This window comes from Melozone crissalis, unplaced genomic scaffold, assembly GCF_028551555.1.
Source record: "Melozone crissalis strain CALT ecotype California unplaced genomic scaffold, PUWL_Pcris_2 ptg000042l_1, whole genome shotgun sequence".
NCBI classification, from domain to species: Eukaryota; Metazoa; Chordata; class Aves; order Passeriformes; family Passerellidae; genus Melozone; species Melozone crissalis.
Window position 1 is genome coordinate 29,017,223 of NW_026535820.1, and position 20,278 is coordinate 29,037,500.

Sequence of the window (20,278 nt, forward strand, 5' to 3'; positions counted from 1 at the left end):
TCAGCAACACATTTTTAAGTTTCCATTTCTTGTAGAAGTCTTATGGGAAGCACAGCGTCTCTTCAGCACTGTCTCTGGTCAAGAGGAGCTCTATTGCACTGTAACATATTAGAGATTTTCTACTCTTGCTAGGTCAGTGGTCTCAAAAATATTATTTCAAAAACTCCTCGATAAATTTTAAAACATTTCAATAAAAGAAATAAAACTCCAGTTTCTTTTTGGAGGATCCTGGGAGCTGGCAACTGCTAGAAATCATACTGTCTGTACAAAAAAAAAGACAGTTTGCTTTTTATTTTTAGGTGGAATTTTTAAGTGAAACTAAATGAAGTTTAATGGCTTATAACATTGCATGAATTTGTCAAAACTGATCAGCTGGATTGCTACACAATGAATACTGAAAATGTTCTGGTTTTTAGGCTTATAATAGCCTACAGCCATTCAAAAGTCAAAATGTTATTTGATGATTTCAGAATGTTAATGAAATTATTATTAATAGCACATATATTAATCTTAATGATATATGTAAATATGGGCAAATGTAAAGCTCTGTTGACACCAAAATAATTATTCTGCTGCTGAAAGTAAACCTGGGGTTAAATTTCAGTGATCAAGCATAAAATAGTTTGCTCTAAATGCGTCAATAAAAGAATTTCTGATGAAGTTTAAAATTGCATACAGGCTCAGGAGATTCAGAATGTTTGTTAGTACAAAAAAATTGAAAAGGAAAGGATGATTCTATTTGCTTTTAAATTAGCAGAAAATAGTTACAGACTGTTTGGATTAAGACAAAAAGATGTAAAAGGCTTTGCTTTGTTGTTACCTGGATTTCAGAAAATATCGTATCTAATCAATGTTTAAGTGTGGGGGTGTTTTAGGTGAGAGGGAAGTAACATGTATCACTCTCCACTGTGAATTCATTTGCTTAATAATTTGATTTGACTGGCTTAACTTTTGTTTCTGTGCTTTTTGCTCATTTAAGTTGAAATGGTCCTTTTACAATATACATGTAATTATTTTTCCCCCCTCTTTGGTGGTGTTAATCAAGCTGTAATATGGTTTGCATGCTTGCTTTGTTTTTTAGGAAGGCAACAGGGTTATGTTCAAGGAACATAGAGATTTCTTGTCTGTAGTTATATGCCATAAACAGCATGATACATTTTTTATTGTAATATCTATCTTTGAAAAGCTAAATGTTGGTAGCAGATATGATCTCTCTATATTGCAGTGTGAACAGAAAGGGAGTGAGCTTGGTTGTAAAGCAGAATTTCGTGCCATTTTACCTGTTGAGGGCCCTGTAGAGCCAGAAGTCTAGTGACTTGCCTAAGTGACAGGCAGTAGCAGCCATGGTGTCACTGTGTATTATCACCTCATGCTAGCTGGAAGCACTCCCTGAAGCCGATCTAGGTTGTATAGTCCTAGATGAGGTCTTCATGGGTGCTGACCATAAAAAGTTCATCAAAGTAATGAGGCGAGGCGAGAGCTTGGCGCTCATGGGCAGAGCTCAGCACCAAGGAGTGTGAACCGGCTCCAGCTGTGACAATAAAACAGCAGGTGGCTGCTGTCATTAGGGGTGGCAGATGAGGCAGGGGACTAACATTCAGCCCACAAAACTCTCATTTGTTAGCCATCGCCACTGTACCATGCAAAATAGCTTCCATCTCAGTCAATTTTACTTTGCAAAATATTACGCAGTCGCCATAAGAAAATTAGAGCCTTGGGTTTACAGGTTCCTTGGATCTTATAATCAGAAAACTCAGAGCTCTTAGGTTATGTGGAAAATTGGACTTTTTTCTCCCTTGAACAGTTTGAGGGTCTTTACAGTAATTTTATAATACGTTGTTTCCACCCCAGCATGTGTTTATCAGTTAATATTTTGGACTATTTTGTTTGTTACTCCTTTATAAAATCAATTCCATCCGTCTGTTCAGCTATGTCTTGTACATAACACTGCCTGCTATTCAGTGTTACAAAAGTTTCACACTGATCAGACTATTTTCTGTCTCTATGTCTGTCCAGGTACAGATATTTCATGTAATAAATAATGGGATTTTTTGAGGGGAGTTCTGCTAATCTGAGAAATTGTAGAGAAACAGAACGGCCCTTTAATTTGTTGGAATTTTTTTGTTTGCCTATTTCTGTTAATATAAAATGCTAAAGCATTTTGCATGTATTTAATCTTTGCAGAATGTTTTTAAGCTACCTAAAATTTGAGACCTTTCTCAGCTGCAAACTATCCTGGTGCAGCTCATCCCTGCAGTAAGGCTTGTGGGTGGCAGGGGTTAAACAGTGGGCAGTGTGTTGGCTCCAATGTGAGAGCCATTTTACTTGCATCTTGTTACAAAGCTAAGAGAGAATTGCATGTTGGTGGTTACATAGCTGTAAGTGACCTCCAGGAAATATGGAGAATTCAGGTGCTCATTTGGACATGTGAACATGATAAATTCGAGTACTCTAACAGGAAACCATTCATGGAAATCAAAATGTGACCCAATACTGAATAAAATGGAGTGCCACAGCGTGTGTTGGTACCTGTGCCACCTGTGCTGTCCAGTTCCCCTGCTACTGACATGGACCTGTGAAATCCCATCATTTTGTGCTGACACTTGACATGAGGCTTTATGGAGCTGTGGTTGCAATGACAGCATGGATTAGGAAGGAAAACCCCTTTAATTGAAACTTCATTTCAGGAAGATACTAAAAAAATATTTTTTTTAGACATGGTTAATGTTTCTTTGTAGGACCAGGCTGTCCCTTTATATATAAAACTGAAGTTCTATAATTTTTCTTGTTAGCAATATAGATTCCTTTAATTGCATCTTTTGGGGTAGTTGGTAAATTCTTCTTCTCTTTTAGATAGCATAGCTTTTGTTTGAAAATACACTGGTTTCTCCTTCACTTCATTGTTCATAGGTACACTCAGCATGTGTGTGTAGGTTTTTCCAGGCCCTTAAGATCAAAGATGTTTTTTTTTTTTAGTCAGTTCCATTGGGCACCTATGTAGTTCCTACATCTCTCATGTTTGATTTGTGGCCAGAAATGGTCAGAGTTAATCTCGGATGCTGGCTGGAATTGGAGTAATCTTTGCCAGAGAACATCTTCTGCGGTGTCACAGATATCATCTTTATGACTGTACTGATTTGTCTGATCTATATTCCTGTGGTTTTTCCAGACTGATGACAGTCTTCATACCAAGAACGTGCAAGATCCTTACCAGACTGCACAAATGTGGGCTCATTCTGTGTGTATGTGTTTGTGTGTGTGTGTAAAACTTCCATCTAAATTCAGTGGGATTTTTTTTGTCTTTATTGCTTTAGTAACTTATATTTCAGGTGAGTACTCTTAATCCCTTCAGTCCTGGCTTTGGATTTCTGAAGTGACTCCTGTTGGCCATCACAGGAAAACCTGAGAAACACCAGACTCTGCTTGGCAGCTTCAGTGATTCCCCTGCTAAGTATGTGACTGAAGTGATGAGAGGTGTAAGCATTTTTTTTATGGGATAAGTGGAGTAACATCACTGTTACAGCTGTAATTCTTACTTGGATAGACTTTTGTGCTGATTTTCATATCATCTGCATCCTCTATGATCAGTGCCATAATTTGAGAGAGTTTTTTAGGTCTGTAATACTTGGATAGTGCATAACAGTCTGTCTGGTCTGTATAGCATGGCTTGCTCTGAGAGACACTGTTACTGCCTTCAGTCAGCCTCCTTCTTCAGAGGTAGGAGGACGTTGTTGCAACACTCCACTTTTGGGAGGAGCTGGGCATGGCTGTAGTGGGAATATCTGGAGAGACTGAAATGCCAGTTGAAAATGAAAGCTCTGAGCTTTTACTTATGCTCAGGTGCTAACAAAGATGTCTTCCAACAAAGAAAAATGAAACATGAATCAGACATGCTTGTCAGGAGTTAGGTTGGCCTGATGACACAGTGTTAGGTGGTTCTTAGTTCCTGAGGTAGCAATGGCCAGGCCCAAGAGCCCTTGGACTAGGAAAGATGGAACCATCTTTGTGCTTTAAACGTATTAATGGGACTGCAAGTATGAGATGCATTTTTTGTGGACTGATCTGATCCACATGACAGCTTTTTGATTTCTTTGGCTGGAGCCAGTCAGTTCTGATTCCACCAGCCTGTTGTTAAAGGTTCATGCATGTGGACAGTACTACTGATGGTTACAGATTAGGTCTTCCTGTCATAGATTTACTATTTTTATGCAGCTACTTTGGCAAAAAGATATTCTGAAGTATTTACTTTCTACCTGCAGTCAAACAGTCTTGTGTAATGCCTGGATGTGAGGCAAAAAAGGATGTGTTTTACAGCTGAGTTTAAGTCTCAGGAATAAACAAATCAACCAGCACTTGCTTTTCTATGTCAGACAAAGACCTAGGGCAACATTCTCACTACTCTTACAGATCAAGCAGACTGCAGAGTCTTCGCTCCAGCCACCATCTATCACCAGCAGCATTTCAAATTGTGGGGAAATTGTCAATAAAAATTGTGTGTGTCTTCTGATTGTGTATGACTTCTGAGCGGTTCAGTCATCAGATAGTGACCAATTTATTCATCTCATTTCTTTCTTGGTACCTCTCAACTTTGCAAAAGACCACAGGCACTGTAGCTGCAGAATTGACTGAGTTATGTATGTGGCACTGCTACTGCAGGCCCTATGTGTTTTCTAGTCGACAAATCAACTGTCTTTAGATTTGTTTAGATTTCCTTTAAAGACAGGCAACAGTAGATTCTTTTGATGAGGAGAATTTCATTCTCAAGATAGCTCTTCCTCTAGAAGCTCTGCATAAACCTGGTAATTCAGCCTGCTGTGTGATTTCTGAGCCATCAGGAAGAAGCTACATCAAAAATGACTTTTTATTTAGCAATAGCAAGGCATTAAAATAAATTTATTTCACTCTATAAATTCTAATTTTAAGTAGAAAGTCATTGGAACATCCTTATTTTGAGATAGTCTTATAGTCTGTTTCTTGCACTTTCAAAAGGCTCAGACTTTACTGGTTGGGATCACTAGGAAGCTCTTTACAAACTGTCTGCAGAAAGTCCAGTATTTCAAAACTCCTCTCAGGGCACCTAGAGATGTGATTCACCTGACCCACCCAAAAGATTGAATCAACTTTGGACAATTTCTGCCTTCAAATATTAGCTTGTTTATCCTGCTGTTGTTTTCCAGATGCTAAATGATGATATGCAGAACTGATGCCTGCTGCATCAAATTCCTTATCTGCAGTCCTGAGCATGCTAGGAAATGGACTCAGTCATGAGCAGGAAGACAAGCCAGTACTTGAAGAAAGTGGAAAGACTGAATAAGGGAGGAATCAGAGTTATGAGAATGTTGGATACACAAGTCAGGAAAAAAGAAAAGACATAAGCTGTGTCTTGGTGGCAAGATTGCTAAAGCACTATTCTGGATCACAATGCTTACAGATGTAAGCATTCATTTATGTTTAAAGCATTTCTGCAGCTTCATGTAGCATGGCAAGTGTTTTTTCTCATGATGTCCTGGTTTTGGATGTGTGTATTAATCTCTCTTTAATGTAAGGCACTTCCAACACCAAACCTAGGATTGCATCTCAGACTTTAGGAAAAGAGATTCTGCATTGTAGTAGACTTGAGAGGTTGATAGCAGTGCTAGAGAAAGCATATTGTGATTCTGTTTTTTTCTTCTTTTTTTTTTTTTTTTTTGTTTTTTTTTAGTACTTTGTGCAGCTGTTAGATTACCAAACACCTGTTAGAGGTGACAGTTACAGATGCTCAATAACCAATGAAAATTAATAGAACATGTGATTCTTTTAGCTTAGAAGTGATTTGGTAAGATGTGTTTAGAAATCTAATTACGTACTGCTGCTGTTTACCATTATCATTTAACATTCATTAACTTCTGTGAATATTGAAACAAACATTTCTTGTAGTGGTACTAATTTTCTCATATATTTGTAAGGTGATTTTCTGACAGAGGGAACACCTGACTTTAACAGTTTTGCCACAGTTTAGCTATTTTAAGTTTACTCTTCAAGCAAATAAAAGCAGAATGTAATTTGTTTACTTACAGTTGACACTTGTTATTGTGTCTTCAAATATAAAAGTTCACAGTTCCAGTCTTAAATTTTTACTCACTTTTATGTTAATTATAATTTTCACTGGCTGGACATGGCTTATTCCTGCAGCTGTCATTGAAGAGTACTTTTTGTATTTAAAATAAAACACTTCTACACATTACCTTCAAACCTAAAAAGTTCAGAATGGACCTGAGCTAACTTGCAGGAAACCTTTTGGATTTCAGTTACAAAATAAGTAACTTAAGGTGAGGCACACAGGTAAGTGAGCTCCCTCATGAGGGAGGAAATTATATAAATACTGCCAGTGAATTCCTCTTTTTTTGCCACAATAACAGACTAAATTTCTGTCCTGGATGGTTTATTTTATAACATAAGTCTCTTAAAAGTGGAATAGTGAGAAAACTCAACAACTTCTGATGACAAGATAAGCTTGAGTGGAACAGTAGAGGATGTTTTCTGTTTTGTTTAGTTTGCTCTTTCGTTGTACCCAGATCTCTTCTGCTTGAATATGTACGAGGAGATAATTGTGCCAGTTGCTACTACTTTATGGCCGTGGGGCTAATAATTCTTTGCCATCTTGAGAATAGCAGATTGGTGGCAGAGAGCAACAAGAATATGTTGAGGGATGTCTCTCTCTTCTGGTTGATAGATGCAGGAATATGCAGGAGCAACACAGTCGATTGATTGATTGATAGCGCGCAACTCATCCATAATGATCTGTCTGATATAGCAGTAAATTATTCTTGAGATTGATGCAGGTCATTGAACAGCACATTGACAATCCTGTTTTCTGTCATCCTGTTCAAAGCAAGGCAGGAACAGTAGCTGCTGTGATACTCAAGTCTACCATGGGTGCTAGCTGTGTGCAGGTGTTCTGATAATACAAGTTGTTTTTATTTTTTGGGCAGCTTGGCTTCATTGCTAGGTTGTTACAAGTAACAGTAAAAAGAGATGAGGTATTTTTAAAAGAAAAGGTGGTACTTACTGCATTGGTGATTTCATAGTAACATAAAAAACATTTGAAAATGTTGGGTTTTAAACTTCAGTAGCAAAACTTCTCCATGGAAAATAAGCTAATAATTAAGAAACATACCTGGTTGTTGCATGGAAAATTTTAAACCCCCCTCCAAACCCAAAGAACACCCTAAAACCCACACAAAATTGAAGCAGAAAGGCTGATAGCTCTCAGAAGTTCCAAAGTTATGTTGGTCTTTAGGTTCTATGAATTGCCATGGTATCTTCCCATGGTAATCTGGGTTCTTGTCTTGTTAGTGATGGCAAGGTTGTCTTCATTTCCCTCTTTTGGTTTCTCTTTTCAAGAGGATAAGTTTGAATTTTCCATTCTTCCAGGTTACACAGACCTGAAGATGTGGATGGATGGATGGATATGTGTTGCTTCCCAGTTTAATTAGTGGCGTTGGTGAGGGTGGAGCATAGAGCAGCCATATCCTGCTTTGACACATGGGGTCAGCAGGGAGTAGAAGGCAGCGTGTCACTGTACTCAGCGCCGCAGACTGCGTGATGACTTGTTAACCTTTTAGAACGTTATTGATTTTTATTTTTTTTTTAGCTTGCAAAGAATAACCATCTCCTTTATTTGGAAGTAATAAGACCTACTTTATTGGGCTAGTAAATGAGTCTGGAGAGAGCCCCATCTTTCCTGTGCAGGGTTCTAGGACTTGACGTCCTGTCATAGAGGGCATGAAGTTTTTCAGATATGTGGATGTTTTCTACATTAGACTTTGCCCTGCCAGATATTTACTTGAACCTGACATCTTGTCACAAAGGGCATGAAGCTTTTCAGACTGCAGGATATCTTCCACACCAGACTCTGCCCTGCCAGATACTTTCTTTTAAATTGAGTCCCTTGCGCGCAGTCATGCAAGAGAGTTATCAGAGCCCTAGTCTGGACCCTTCAGAATCAGCAAACATCCAAAAATGATGGACTTGAAGAAATTCTCAGGAATTTAGACTTTTGATGCATGGAAAGAAAAGCTTACTTGTTCATAGAAAACCATTGCTTTCTGGACAGTTCTACATTTGCCTCTCTACTCATGTTCCTGAAATTAACCTGCTGAATAAATCCTGGTGGAGACATAAGATTTGGGTGGCAACTTTTTAATATAATTTGGAGAATTTGAAAACTTGAAATTTTTTGCTTCAGGTACTCTGTTTAAGTACTATTTGACTAAGTGCTGATTTGAATATGAGAAGTTCTACTTTTAGGTGTAGAACATGCACACCTCAAGTGCATGCAGAAATCTGTAATTGTATATATAAGTTTTATTGAACGTTCTGAAATACATGCATGTCCTGGTATCTCTTGAAAAACTGAACTGTTTTTCTCTCCTACTGGTTGATACCCCTGTTGGCGTGGCTCCATGTGAACCACACATTCAACTACAAACAATTAGGGTTTCCAGTGTTTTTTGAGACACAGTAAGAACAAGAATGCTTCATTAAGGTGGTAAGAACCATAGACTCCACATTGTTGTTTACTTGCCTGAACATATCCCAGTCCCCCCTTCTTGGCATCATCTGTGAAGCTTGCCTTGATTTCCCGGTTTCTTGCCTCATACAAGGACAGAAATTCAAGCATAGATCATAGAAAACAAAACCTGGTGTGAACAAAATAATATATTATTTCATTGTATTCTGTGATGATGTATAAAAGTTTGAGATCCTATTTCTTATTATTCCTTGATGCTGTCAGATCTCCCAGCTGATTAATCCAAAATGGTATAACATTCTATCTTTTCTATATGCCTGAAATTTATGCTAAAACAAAGCAGTAAGTTCTTAGATTTGTTTATGTGTTTGATTTTGGTTATTTTAAAGGCTCTCAAGAAGCTTTTTAAAACATCCTATGTTCTTGGGTTATGCACTAGCTTACCTGTATTCTCAGAGTTAAATTTGTGTATAAAGAGGTTTTGGACAGTTTAAAGGAGATGTAAAGGATATTGAGAATATGAATAAAGGCTAGATATTCATTGTTATTCTCCTGGACTTTTCTGCTGTCATTGAACATTGTTGTCTGTAAGACAAATTCTCCAAGAGCAATTGCAGAGAGCAATGTATCCACTAAGAAGTGATTTAAAATTGCTCTTCAGCTGCTCAATACCTTGTTTGTGGAGTCCCACAAAAATAAATTCCCGTGCTGGCCCTCCTCAACAGTTATGTGCAGTTAGAAGATGACTGCTCTGTCACCATGGCTTCGAGTGACTTTCTGGTCGAGGTAATGTGTAGCTCCTTCCTAGGTCAAGGCACTTGATAAACACGCAGGAAATAACAGGTTTTGTGGCCTTATGGCCCAGAATGCTTGTTTTGGTTTGTGTGTGTGTTGTGTGTTTGGTTCTGGGTGGTTTTTTTTAGGCTTTTCACTAACCCAGTGATGTACTTATTCAAAGGGAAAGAGCTATTATGGATTCAAAGCATAATAAAACTTAGAATCTTTTTCCTCTCAAAGCAAGATACTTCACAGAGAACAGTTTTCTCCCCACAGAGAAAATAGAAAACAGACAATACATGACAGATTATTCCTATTCCTTGTGTACTGTGATGATAAACATTGTACATGCTGAAAAATTTGTATTACACTAGAATAAAATGTGGAAGTAAAGATTGTCCAATATGTTTCTTTATTCCCAGAATTAGAAGTCCCTTTGTTTCTTTTGTACTTTAAAATGTGCTTTTATCTGAAGACAAATCTATAGAGGCTCCTAAATCAGTTACAGACATTCTGAGAGAGTCCAAATACTGTTTGAGGATCACCATGGAATATGAACGGTCACGTTCCTACAAACCACAACTCTTCTAAAAGGAAACCAGAATCTTCTGCGGTCTTATTTTGGGAAAGGTGCTCATATGATTTAAAGTAATTTTTATGTATAGTTTGTGTGCAAAAAGTTGTCTATAGGGAATGAGGATGCTATCCTAAAGCTCTGTGTAATTTTTCAATTGGTCTTTAATTTATCCTGTAGTTTCAACATAGAGTGTATGCCTGAGGATGTTGCTGGTTTTGAAGCCAGAGTAGTTGAGTATCACAAAAAAGTTAACCCAGCACAATGCTGCTGCCAGCAAAAGGAATCCTGCCTACTCACCTTGTTCCACTTTCAGAGGAGGCTTCTCATAGTCTTCCTACCAAATGAAAGGAACTCCCAGTGACCATGACATGGATGTATAGGCTGGACATCTCTGCCTGCTGAGACCTGACCCACAGGGGAGCAGTTGGGCTGGGACTTCTTGTCTTCATGTGGGTGGAGGACAAATTTGTCCAGATTAGAGTTTGTAAAACTGGTTCCAGGCCTCTAGTACAGCCTGGTTTGCACATATTTGAAACAGTAGAGTTGGTTTGATGACAGACTTTTTCTAGTCCCTCTTGATGCGCTTCTGAAACTAGTTAGTTTTTAGCATTTGAATGTTTATACTTTCACTAGAAATAAAAACAAAAAATGAGAAGTTTGGTGAAGCCTGAATTGGTGCTTTTCAATTGCTGATGGAAAGAGTCCTTTTGATTTGAAGATACATCAGTGCAATACATCTTGAAAGCATTCACTCAGTGAGTACTTTTAGGTGCCAGTCAGACTTCTCTAAAGATTATTTTAAAAGGCCGAGGCTAAGTCGTGTCTATTCCAGCAGTAGCTTGCGAGTAACTGATTTACCTCAGCAGAGGTAAATAGCATAGATAAACACATTATTTTTTTTACTACTAAACCATTAATTACATCGAAACCTAGCGTTACTGAATGTATGGAAAACATTTTTGTGTTTCTTTTGTAAAGCCAGCAAACACTGCTACCACCTCTCTGAAAATCACCTGCAGGATTTAGTAAACAAAACCAAATAGTTTTTACTTGTTTCTCTTTGTGGTTTTGTTTGTTTGTTTGTTTGTTTGTTTGTTTTAATGGGTGGTCCTCAAACTCAGCATCTAAACAAGGTTGTTTAGACTGTGCCTCTTGTTTTAATAATGCCTGTCTCTGTTGGTATTTTTTTTAATCTTGTTCTCAATTTCTTATGAAAATAGAAATTTTATTTTTAAGGTCTGTTTCTGTAAAGTGGGGAGCTGCCCTGAGCTCTGCAGAGTGCTCCAGACTTGCACTGAGGCTTTTGGCATTCCTCAAGTCTGAAGCCTTCGAGCCTTACATGAAAAGCTTAAAATGTTAGCAGTTTCTGAAACCCAAACTGAGTCAGGGTTCATTTTATTTGTGCTGTGTAACAGCAGCAAAATGGTTGCTAGAACACAGATGCAACAGAGAAGAGGCAGAATGTGAGATTAACTGCTTCATGTTATTACCAAGACCTTTGTCTTTGATTTTGCAGAAAGGTATGTCTGTCTGTATCCCCTGCAGTTGTGTGGTAGATGAAATGGTGAGCCTTTGTTTGGCAGCTTTAACTAAACAGGCTCAGAAACCAAAAAGTGCTTCCCTGCAAATATTGTGTAGCTGGTTGGGATCTTTATATTCCATGCAAATAGTAAAATATCCCTTTACCTCTCTGATTGCACATTGCCCTTTCACAGTAATGTCACTGAGTTTATTTTTCTTTTAGAGAAGGGGGAAAATGGAAGTTTGTAACAGGAAATGCAGGTATTACTAAATGAAAATATGTTTGGTACCTTCCACAACTTGGTGGAAATAGTATTTTTGTTGAAAAGCAAAGGCAGTACATTTTGTATGCCTTATGCTTTTTTTGGAATACATTTTTTTATTTTGTTACAATGATTTTCCCTATGTACAGTAATTTTGATGACACTTGCATAGTAATGATGGTAATGGTGTAATAGATTATTCACAGTTATAATGGTTATGATGCCATAGTAATAAGTTGGGTAGGGAAAAGTATTTAGGATACTTTTAAAATGTATTTTTGTAAAAAATAAGGAAATTTATATCATTTAAATAAGGCAGTATTATATTCCTACACCTTAAGGGATGCACAAGAGAGATTCTCTGTAATAATGTGCAAGTGCCCAAAGAAGATCAGACACAGAAAAGCTAAATTTACATAATTGTAAAGGAAAAGTACTGTGTCTTTGCTTTTGTGGCTCTTATATCCCATAGTGCTGGTGTTTTACAGTCCTTCCATTGTCCATTACTGCAAACACGTCCAGATGAATTCAGCGTTTAATGTTAAAAATCTTATAACATGCCAGTTTGATTTGTAGCCCTTCATATCATGGAATGCTAATTAAAATCATATTTTTGCATATGTCATGCCTTTCATGTACATATGCAAATAGAGTCTATTGCCTTTCAGCTATTAGTAATTAACTTTATGAAGGACAGCTGTAATACATAATTAACAAAAATGTTTGCAAGCCCTTTTCACACTGAAAGTTGCAGCAGTAAAATTTTTGCTTATCGAGAAAACCATTTTAGTTTAAAGCTTCAGTCTGATATCTAAATTGTTTGAAGCAGTCACATGACATAATTAAATTGATGTTATGGTCTTATCAGCAGAAGAATAGTACTTGATAGGCTTCTATTTCATTACGTATGTCACCAAAATTGAAGTAAATTATCTGTGTTTGGTTTGGTAGAAACATGATGCCAGGTACTATGTGTTTTGTTGCTGCTGTTGGTTCTTTGAAGAATGTCTTGCCAGTTTGAACAATATTCCTGCTGATAGTGTATTCATGAACATGTGCTTCACGTTTTTCATCCTTTTTTTTCACAAGGCTATAAAATAACTAAGGCTATTAATTTGTTTCTGTGTGTATCTCTTTAAATAATTAATAATACAATGAAGTTTGACCAGGCATAAGCAGTGATTAAAGCATCTTATCTTGCTGGTTTTTTATGTTTCTCATGAAAAACAATGGAACTACCTATATGAAGAAGGGTTGCAGGATGGGCCCATAAGGCTTAAATAAATTCAAAGGTGTAACTAAAACTGTATTACTTTATAACATCAGACAATGTTCTTCAGGTAAAATAGCCTATATTATCAGTATAATGTGTGAAATGTTCTAATTTTCAAAGGGAAGCAGAAATAGGTTTTCCTTTCTTTGACCAGTGGTGTATGGTTGGGACTTGTAAGAGAAAAGCCAAGGGATTGCAAAATGAGGGAAATCTGTTGTTACAGAATGGACTCCCCAATCTAAGTCACATCCTAGCAGAGGAGGGATTTTTTTTTTAGGTCTGCCTTTAATGAAATGTGTTCAAGTGCATGCTCAAAAAAGAAAAAAAAAAAAGATCTTTCTCATTTGCTCTTTGTTTGACAGGGTGGCGTTTGTGATGAAGAAGCATTTGAATACTCATTTGCTGGGCAAACACGGAGTTGGCACCCCCAAAGAAAGGTAAACTGCTTTAAAATTCTTTTCCATTTTATCTTATACAGTACGTGGAGATCTTTTCTAGAATATTTATCTTGCCCACAATGAAGCCATCTGTTTTTTTTCCTCAACTCCAAGAGAGATCAGCATCTTTAAGTGCTCTTATGTTGTGTGGTGCTTATGACGTGTCTGTAGAAAGAAATTCCAAGTAAGAGGTGTGGAATTTGCAGCTTTTGAGGCTTTTTTTGATGAGTGTTATTTTCTTTAAACTTTCATAGTTAGAAATGTGCCTCTCAGTGCAAAATCAAATGTTTGGGGTTTTTTGGTTTTCTTTTCCTTTTTTGTTCTGTTCTTCCTGGCCTTGATGCTGATAGGTTTATAAAATTACTTTCGAAGAGGTCATAGCCATAGAGAAATCAAAAAGAAAGTTTCCTCAAGTGTTCTTGGGCAGGAAGGGAGATTTGGCATTTTCACTATTTTTAAAATGAATTAATTTATTTTTTCAATCTGTACACAGCTACTTACTCTCCAACTTTGTTTGCAAGTAGGTTATTTTTTTATATGGTTTAAAATATAACTGTGTTTTACAAACTCAATGGCACTGTGTTTGCAGATAAACAGATTTTGCTTGAGATTTATTTGGCACATTGTGGCTTAGCTATTGCTATTTCACTGAATCTTTGGGCCAACTAGAAAATTGATGTGTTTTGGATAGCCAAAAGATCTCATATTCTCTTTCAGCCTGGGTAGATGGAGGTGTTCATGGCTGGATACTTGATACTGTTTCAAGTATTACTGCCTTGTAACTCATTCTTTGGGGGTAGGCTTTCATAAATAAAGTGTATTTTCTGGTTTTGATATGAAAAAAGAGGAAAATAAGTTATAGGAGCTGTAGGACAGCACAGCAAAGCTCTTTCTGAGCCATGTTCATTTCTTGTTAAAGACAGTGGAAATTGTGGTCAATTAGACCCATTCTTCACAAGTTTTTCATGCTTTAATCATGGAGGGACCTAAGAGGAGGGTTTTTAATTAACACCCCATATATGTCTTAGTTTGGCTTAGCACTGATTTAGGTGGTGCTTTTATTTTTAAGATTTCCTCTACAAAGGTCTTAACCAGAATTTCCCTACCATGTGATTATTCAGGACTTTTCAGATATTCTGTTTAATCTAAAATACACAGCAATGCATTGGAAATACAATTACAGTTTCATCAAAGCAGATATCATAATAAAGTTTATTTTGGTTATCTCTTGTCAAAGCGCAACAATCAGAAAAAGTGTTTTGCTTTGGTGACTTATTTTATAACTGGAAGTATTCAATACCAATATATTCTTTTACACGGGGATACTTACTGTACACACATCATAAATACAACATAGAGATAACTTGCATCACCCTAGTGAATATGTGCACAATGAAGGATACATACAATATATTTATCTTAGCCTGAGAGGCATATCTTTAGTGATGATCATCTTGAAATGAATTCCTAAAGAAAAAGGATGCTATGAAGTAAATCAGTTGTTGCTGGCTTTTCTTTGAGTGTTTTGTTCTGAAGGCCTCTCATCTGTGGCCGTTTTCCCCATTTCTTCCTGTATTCCTTCAGGGCTTTCTGGCTGGCTGGCCAGCATGGCACGAGGAGGAGGAGGAGGAGGAGGAGGGTGGCAGGTTTACAGGCTCTGGCTGCCCAAGGAGCAGAGGAGCCCTGCTGAGGCCTGCAGCCTCCCTGCCCTGCCTGCTGGCATGGCTGGGCAGGCTTTGCCTCCAGCACAGGCAGGTGGAATTGGAAATTACTTCATGCCCTCTTCTTCTGCAATTTCTTCATCCATCTTTGGAGTATTTCTTTTCCACAATACCTTTTCAGGTGGCACTTCAGCTTAATGTAGAGCAGCATCAAACAGTAGTGGCAGAGCTACAACAACAATATAAATTTCTAGTAGCAGTCCCTCACTGGGGCTGGGGGATGTTTAAGCCACGTGAACTACTGCAGTAAATACCAAACCATTGTTGCTTTCCTTTCCACCTTTCCTCTTCTATTATGAGAAAGTTTGATGCCTGTTAATGGCTTTAGGAACCAAAGAAATCCTTCTTCTGCATGTTAAACCATCACTCTGGGCATAAACATATTACAAATTAAGTTACGTAGTTTTCTTACCTATGTAAAACATTAATGCCTTGATTATAATTTTGCAAGCTTGCTATTTTTTAATTTCTCTAGGACAATATAATCAGTTTATTCTTTATGTTTTGAATTTGATTCTGCCCTCTGATACATTGCATATTATAGCAAATACTAATAGAAGCTAGCTAAATAGGCTGTGACAATTAAATTAATAATGCATTTTATTTGCAAGTGTTTAGTCTTCATGGTTTGACTGATATATGCAAAGATGGTAATTTATTAAAAGTAAATTCATGTAATTGTACTACAGAATTTGATGGACCAAAAAAAGTTGTCAGCATGACTATCATCAAAAACAGAAAATTGAAAAGAAGTTCAAAAGGGTGCTTGAAAAAAAACGGTTATAACCCATACACCCCAAGAAATTGAGGCCCTTTATACAAACTTCTTAGAATCAAATTGCTAGTGGTAAGCATAGAGATAGTTCTGAAAGGGAGAGGAAAAATACACTTACAATTTAGTAAGGAGTACTTAACTTATGCACCTTGCTCTCTGTAGCTTTCCATCACTATTGGGTTTTTTTATGCACAAGAAGGAGGAGTTATGGAGGCTGTGGAGGTGTTTGCATGGGCAGATACAGAAAACGAGTGTAACTCATAATGAAATTGCTGCTGAAACATCTTTTGTTTGGGTTATTTTCTTTTTTAAAAGACAGAATTGATTTAGGGGAAAATACTGTGCAGTTGAAAATCACATAAGTTTTTAAAAAATAAACTTGAAGTAAAATGTCTGCACATTTCAGACACAAAACCCCCTACTGCCTAGTCCATTATGATCATTACAATTTAATAACTAACTCAAAAGTAGAATATTTTAACAGAAAAAAAATTCCTCTAAGGTATATTTTCTTGTTATTGGAACTGTGATACTGATTTATTGTCAACTTGAATGTGTCTCAAAACTGGCATGTTATCTGCTAAGTCCAAGGCCAGTACATATTTGGTACTTCAGTGTCAGTAATCTTCATGGGACCTATAACTATATCTTATTGGCAGGATAAATCTTTGGCTACACCTTTATTGTGTCTGGTAGACATTGTAGTTGGGGACAAGGTGAGTGCATCGGTGATGTTAGTGGTGCCAAGTTCTAATTTCTGTTACATCATTACTGTACTTGTAAATTGTGTCAGAACACAGAACAAAGAGGTGTTTCACTATTAAGATATACACTTACGCACACATAAAAATATGAGCGAGAAAATAAAAATAAATTCACTAAGTCATTCATCAGTGAGAATAAATTCTGCCAGTGTTAAGTACAACTCTGGATTTAGAATTTTTTATGAAAAATACTCATAAATACTCGTTAAAGATTTTTAGAGACACCATTAGTACTGTAAAATATACATTTTTTAGTTTATGATACTTTCTTAACTAGAGTTCTATCTGATATATCTGTTTAAAAAATTCATTTACAAAGAAAAAGCCATAGAAAAACCTTTGTAGTTGCTTAATTACCTCATCTTCCTTATGAATTTTAAATTATGAGTTGCCTCTGAAATTACTTTACATATGAGTAATCCCATTGAATAAAATAGAATCATTCATATATGAATGAATAAAGTTACTAGTAGCAAAATCAGTCACTGAATTGGAGTATCTATTATAAAACAATTCCTGTAAAGGTCATTAAAGTATATATTTAATTGTGGAAGGTTCTGGTATTTTTCATGTGCTTTAAAAATGGGATCATTGTTACAGTGCTAGCAACATCATATGAAGATCATATGATTTTGAAATTATCTTGATTGATTGAAAAAACTGTATAGTGATTTGAACTTGAGAGCAAGAGCTGTAGGTAAATACCTACTACTGTGTAATAGCAACCTAAATATATTTGAGATGCTTTGTCAAATAATTTTGGAGTATAACATACTTCTAAAATTTGTGTATTTTTTGCACTTTGAAGATAAAAGAGGAGGTCCCTAGGTTGCCAGTTGTTTCATGTGCTTGCATAAGCCCATCTAAACTTTTGAATATTAAATTCTACTAATATGTAAATATCATGAAATAGACAAGACTGTAAGTATATCAGTGGAAGGGATTGTTGAAGTCTGAAAGAAAGGTAGCCAGGGAAAATGAACTCAGGGTTGATGTTCTGTATATTATTGAGAAAACTGTCTTGTAATCAGCTGCTGTGTCCCAATATTTCCATTTTGAATGTAAAACTAGAAGTGTATCAAGTCCATCAGTACAACCCTCTTTTATTTAACTGAACTGTTAACTCTTCTTTTGAAACATTTTTCTTTCTTTGAGTAGAGAAATTTGTGATAGTAACTATTTGATATGCCTGTTTTGGGCAATGCTACCCCTGCAAAGTAAAAAGATCCAGTTTGATGTTACAGGTAATTTTGGGTAAACAAGTGGCAAAAGTCACAAAGTGATGTGGCATACATCCATATGAAAGGAAGTTGTTCCAGTCATGCATCCCAGCTTTCTGCTTCCACTGCATAAGTCAACTGTGCAGGCCAAGAGGGTAAGGGTTAGTATGTAATCATTTTGTAATAACCTGCTCATGTTCTGAAGGAATGAGTTCTGCATGTGGCTGTCTCACAGTAGGGTTTCCAGTTAGAAGCGCTGGCAGTACACATGGATCCACTGGACAACAGGCTACCTGTGATACCAGAGGGGTGGTTTGCTGAGTCTTGCTGCTAGCTTTGTCATCACATTTTACTGCTTCTTGCAAATGAGTTCGAGTTTTCAACTGAAACCCAACTACTAAGATTAACTGGATAGGAATGGAAAGCTTTATTTAATTGATTATTTCCTGCATTTTGCTTTAACAAGATTTTGGACAGTTACATAATCATACTGTGGAAAAGTGCTAAGAAATGTAGCTTTTTCTTGAAATAGTTACTGTTTGGAAGTTTGTGACGAGAGGATGTGTGTGTGTGAAGGACTCAATTTTAGCAGTGTTTGGGAGCTGAAGTTTTGCTTGAGATGCATGCTCAGCTTTCCATGTTTTGGAGGCTTATCTGACCTTTGGAAGCAGTATTTCTCTTTGGTGTTCAGCTCTTGTCTGGTGCTATACTATGTCAGAGTGTGGAACAGGTTCCATAGGTACAGGCTCCACAATCAATTGCTGCCTGAGTGTTTTTCTCTGTCTGTGGCTGACCAAGGAACATAAGGAAGCCACCTGTGATTCCTTAGGTGCTGGAAGTAGAAGATGTGCTGAAAATTCATAGCTTTCCTCATGGCTTGTTGTCTGTACACACATATGCATTTGCTTTGCTACAAAGAAATGAAGACTAGGCAGACATTTATACTTTAAAAGACTGCTATCAAAAAGACAAGTGATGACTTCAGCATCTTTTCTGAAAGAAAAATAACAAGTGAAGGACTGTAAAAGAATTAAGTTATTTTGCTACTTCTCATTATTTGTTCTTCTTATCAAATCCTGGCAATATTAGAGTTTAGTTCAGAAGGAAGGACAAACTGAAGTAGGTTTATTTTAATTGCTAGGTATGTGAGATGATTTGGAAATTTCTGTAGTCAGCAACAGTCTTCCTGTTGTGAAGGCTTAGCTGCTATGGTTAGAAAATAGAGGGAGAACCCAATGGGATTCATGCTGCTTACAGTGAGCACCTTTGGCTAATTTTAAGCATCATAACAAGATATAAATGATGATCTCATATTCATAAACAATCAAGTACTGTCTAGAGCATAGGTTATTATTTCCATTAGCAAGAGTATGCTAACATTGTTGGTGAGTCTGTGGAAGACAGTGTCGGTAGCTGCTGAAAGCACCACATTTATTTCCCAATGGTTTGTTTCCCAGGAAAAAACAGTTCCTTGTTGCATGCCATCAGCCAAAACGTTGTAAGCTGCAAACTGATCTCTCCTCTGATGCAGTCAGCTGAAAGTAAATTGTTCCAGTCGCGTGTCCCAGCTTGCTGCTTCCACTGTTTAAGGCAACTGTGTAGGTCAAGAGGGTAAGGATTAGGATGGCAATATATCTCTAGATCCCTTTTTACCTGCATGGGACTGGTAGCAAGGGACCTCTCCAGACAACTCTGCAGTCTGTGTTACACTTTGAGGGTTGTACGTTGTGATATTTATAGATGGGAAATGTTCCATGTTTTGGGTGGTACCCAATTATATAGACTTTGATCAATCTATATAATACAACACAAATATTTATTGAGAATACTAAAAAGGAAATGGAAACAATCTCTTGACCATACTGCAATGAAATATTTTCCATACATTCTGAAGAATCAAGATGAGTATTTTGTAAACTTTGGAAGTGAAAACAGAAGTTCTGTGGCAAATGCTGTATTTGACTGATGGTAGAAGCTTTCTTCCTACTTTTTAGCCACACACTTCGTAATTCTTGCATCAAGTTATGACACTGTCAGAACTACTTTTCTGCAGCCAAAGCAGCTGCATAATTATTAAATACGAATGTTTGTTTATCCAGGTTTACTTAAGTTTCAGCACCTCAAGGTGGAAAGAAAATGCTGGAGAGACATGTTCTGGAGTGAATAGTTCCATGAATGCAATTCTAAATTCACCTCCTCAGTGCTATAACATTTAAAAAAAAAGTTGACTGAGACTTAAGTGGTAGAAACATGGAGGTCTTGTTGTACTGTAAAGACAATCTTCTGCAATATGAGCCTGCAGGCTGTGCTCTGTACTGATCTCTGGTGGGTAGAGTCATAGGACAGCCCAGCTTAGAAGGGAAATCCAAGAATAATCTGGTCCAGCCTTTGTAGGGAAGGAGAACCTAGAGATCATCTATCACTCTGTCCAATAACAT

The 20,278-nt window shown here is 37.0% G+C and overlaps 1 protein-coding gene across 2 annotated transcripts in view; it reads left to right on the forward strand.

The window, feature by feature from the left end:
* The window catches only part of ZNF407 (zinc finger protein 407), a 332,858-nt gene that overhangs the window by 118,019 nt on the left and 194,561 nt on the right, over nucleotides 1–20,278 (forward strand). For both annotated transcript variants that reach the window (XM_054284975.1, XM_054284976.1), the window contains exon 4: nucleotides 13,286–13,360. In XM_054284975.1, coding sequence (XP_054140950.1) covers nucleotides 13,286–13,360 — 75 coding nt within the window. The remainder of the gene's footprint in view (nucleotides 1–13,285; nucleotides 13,361–20,278) is intronic.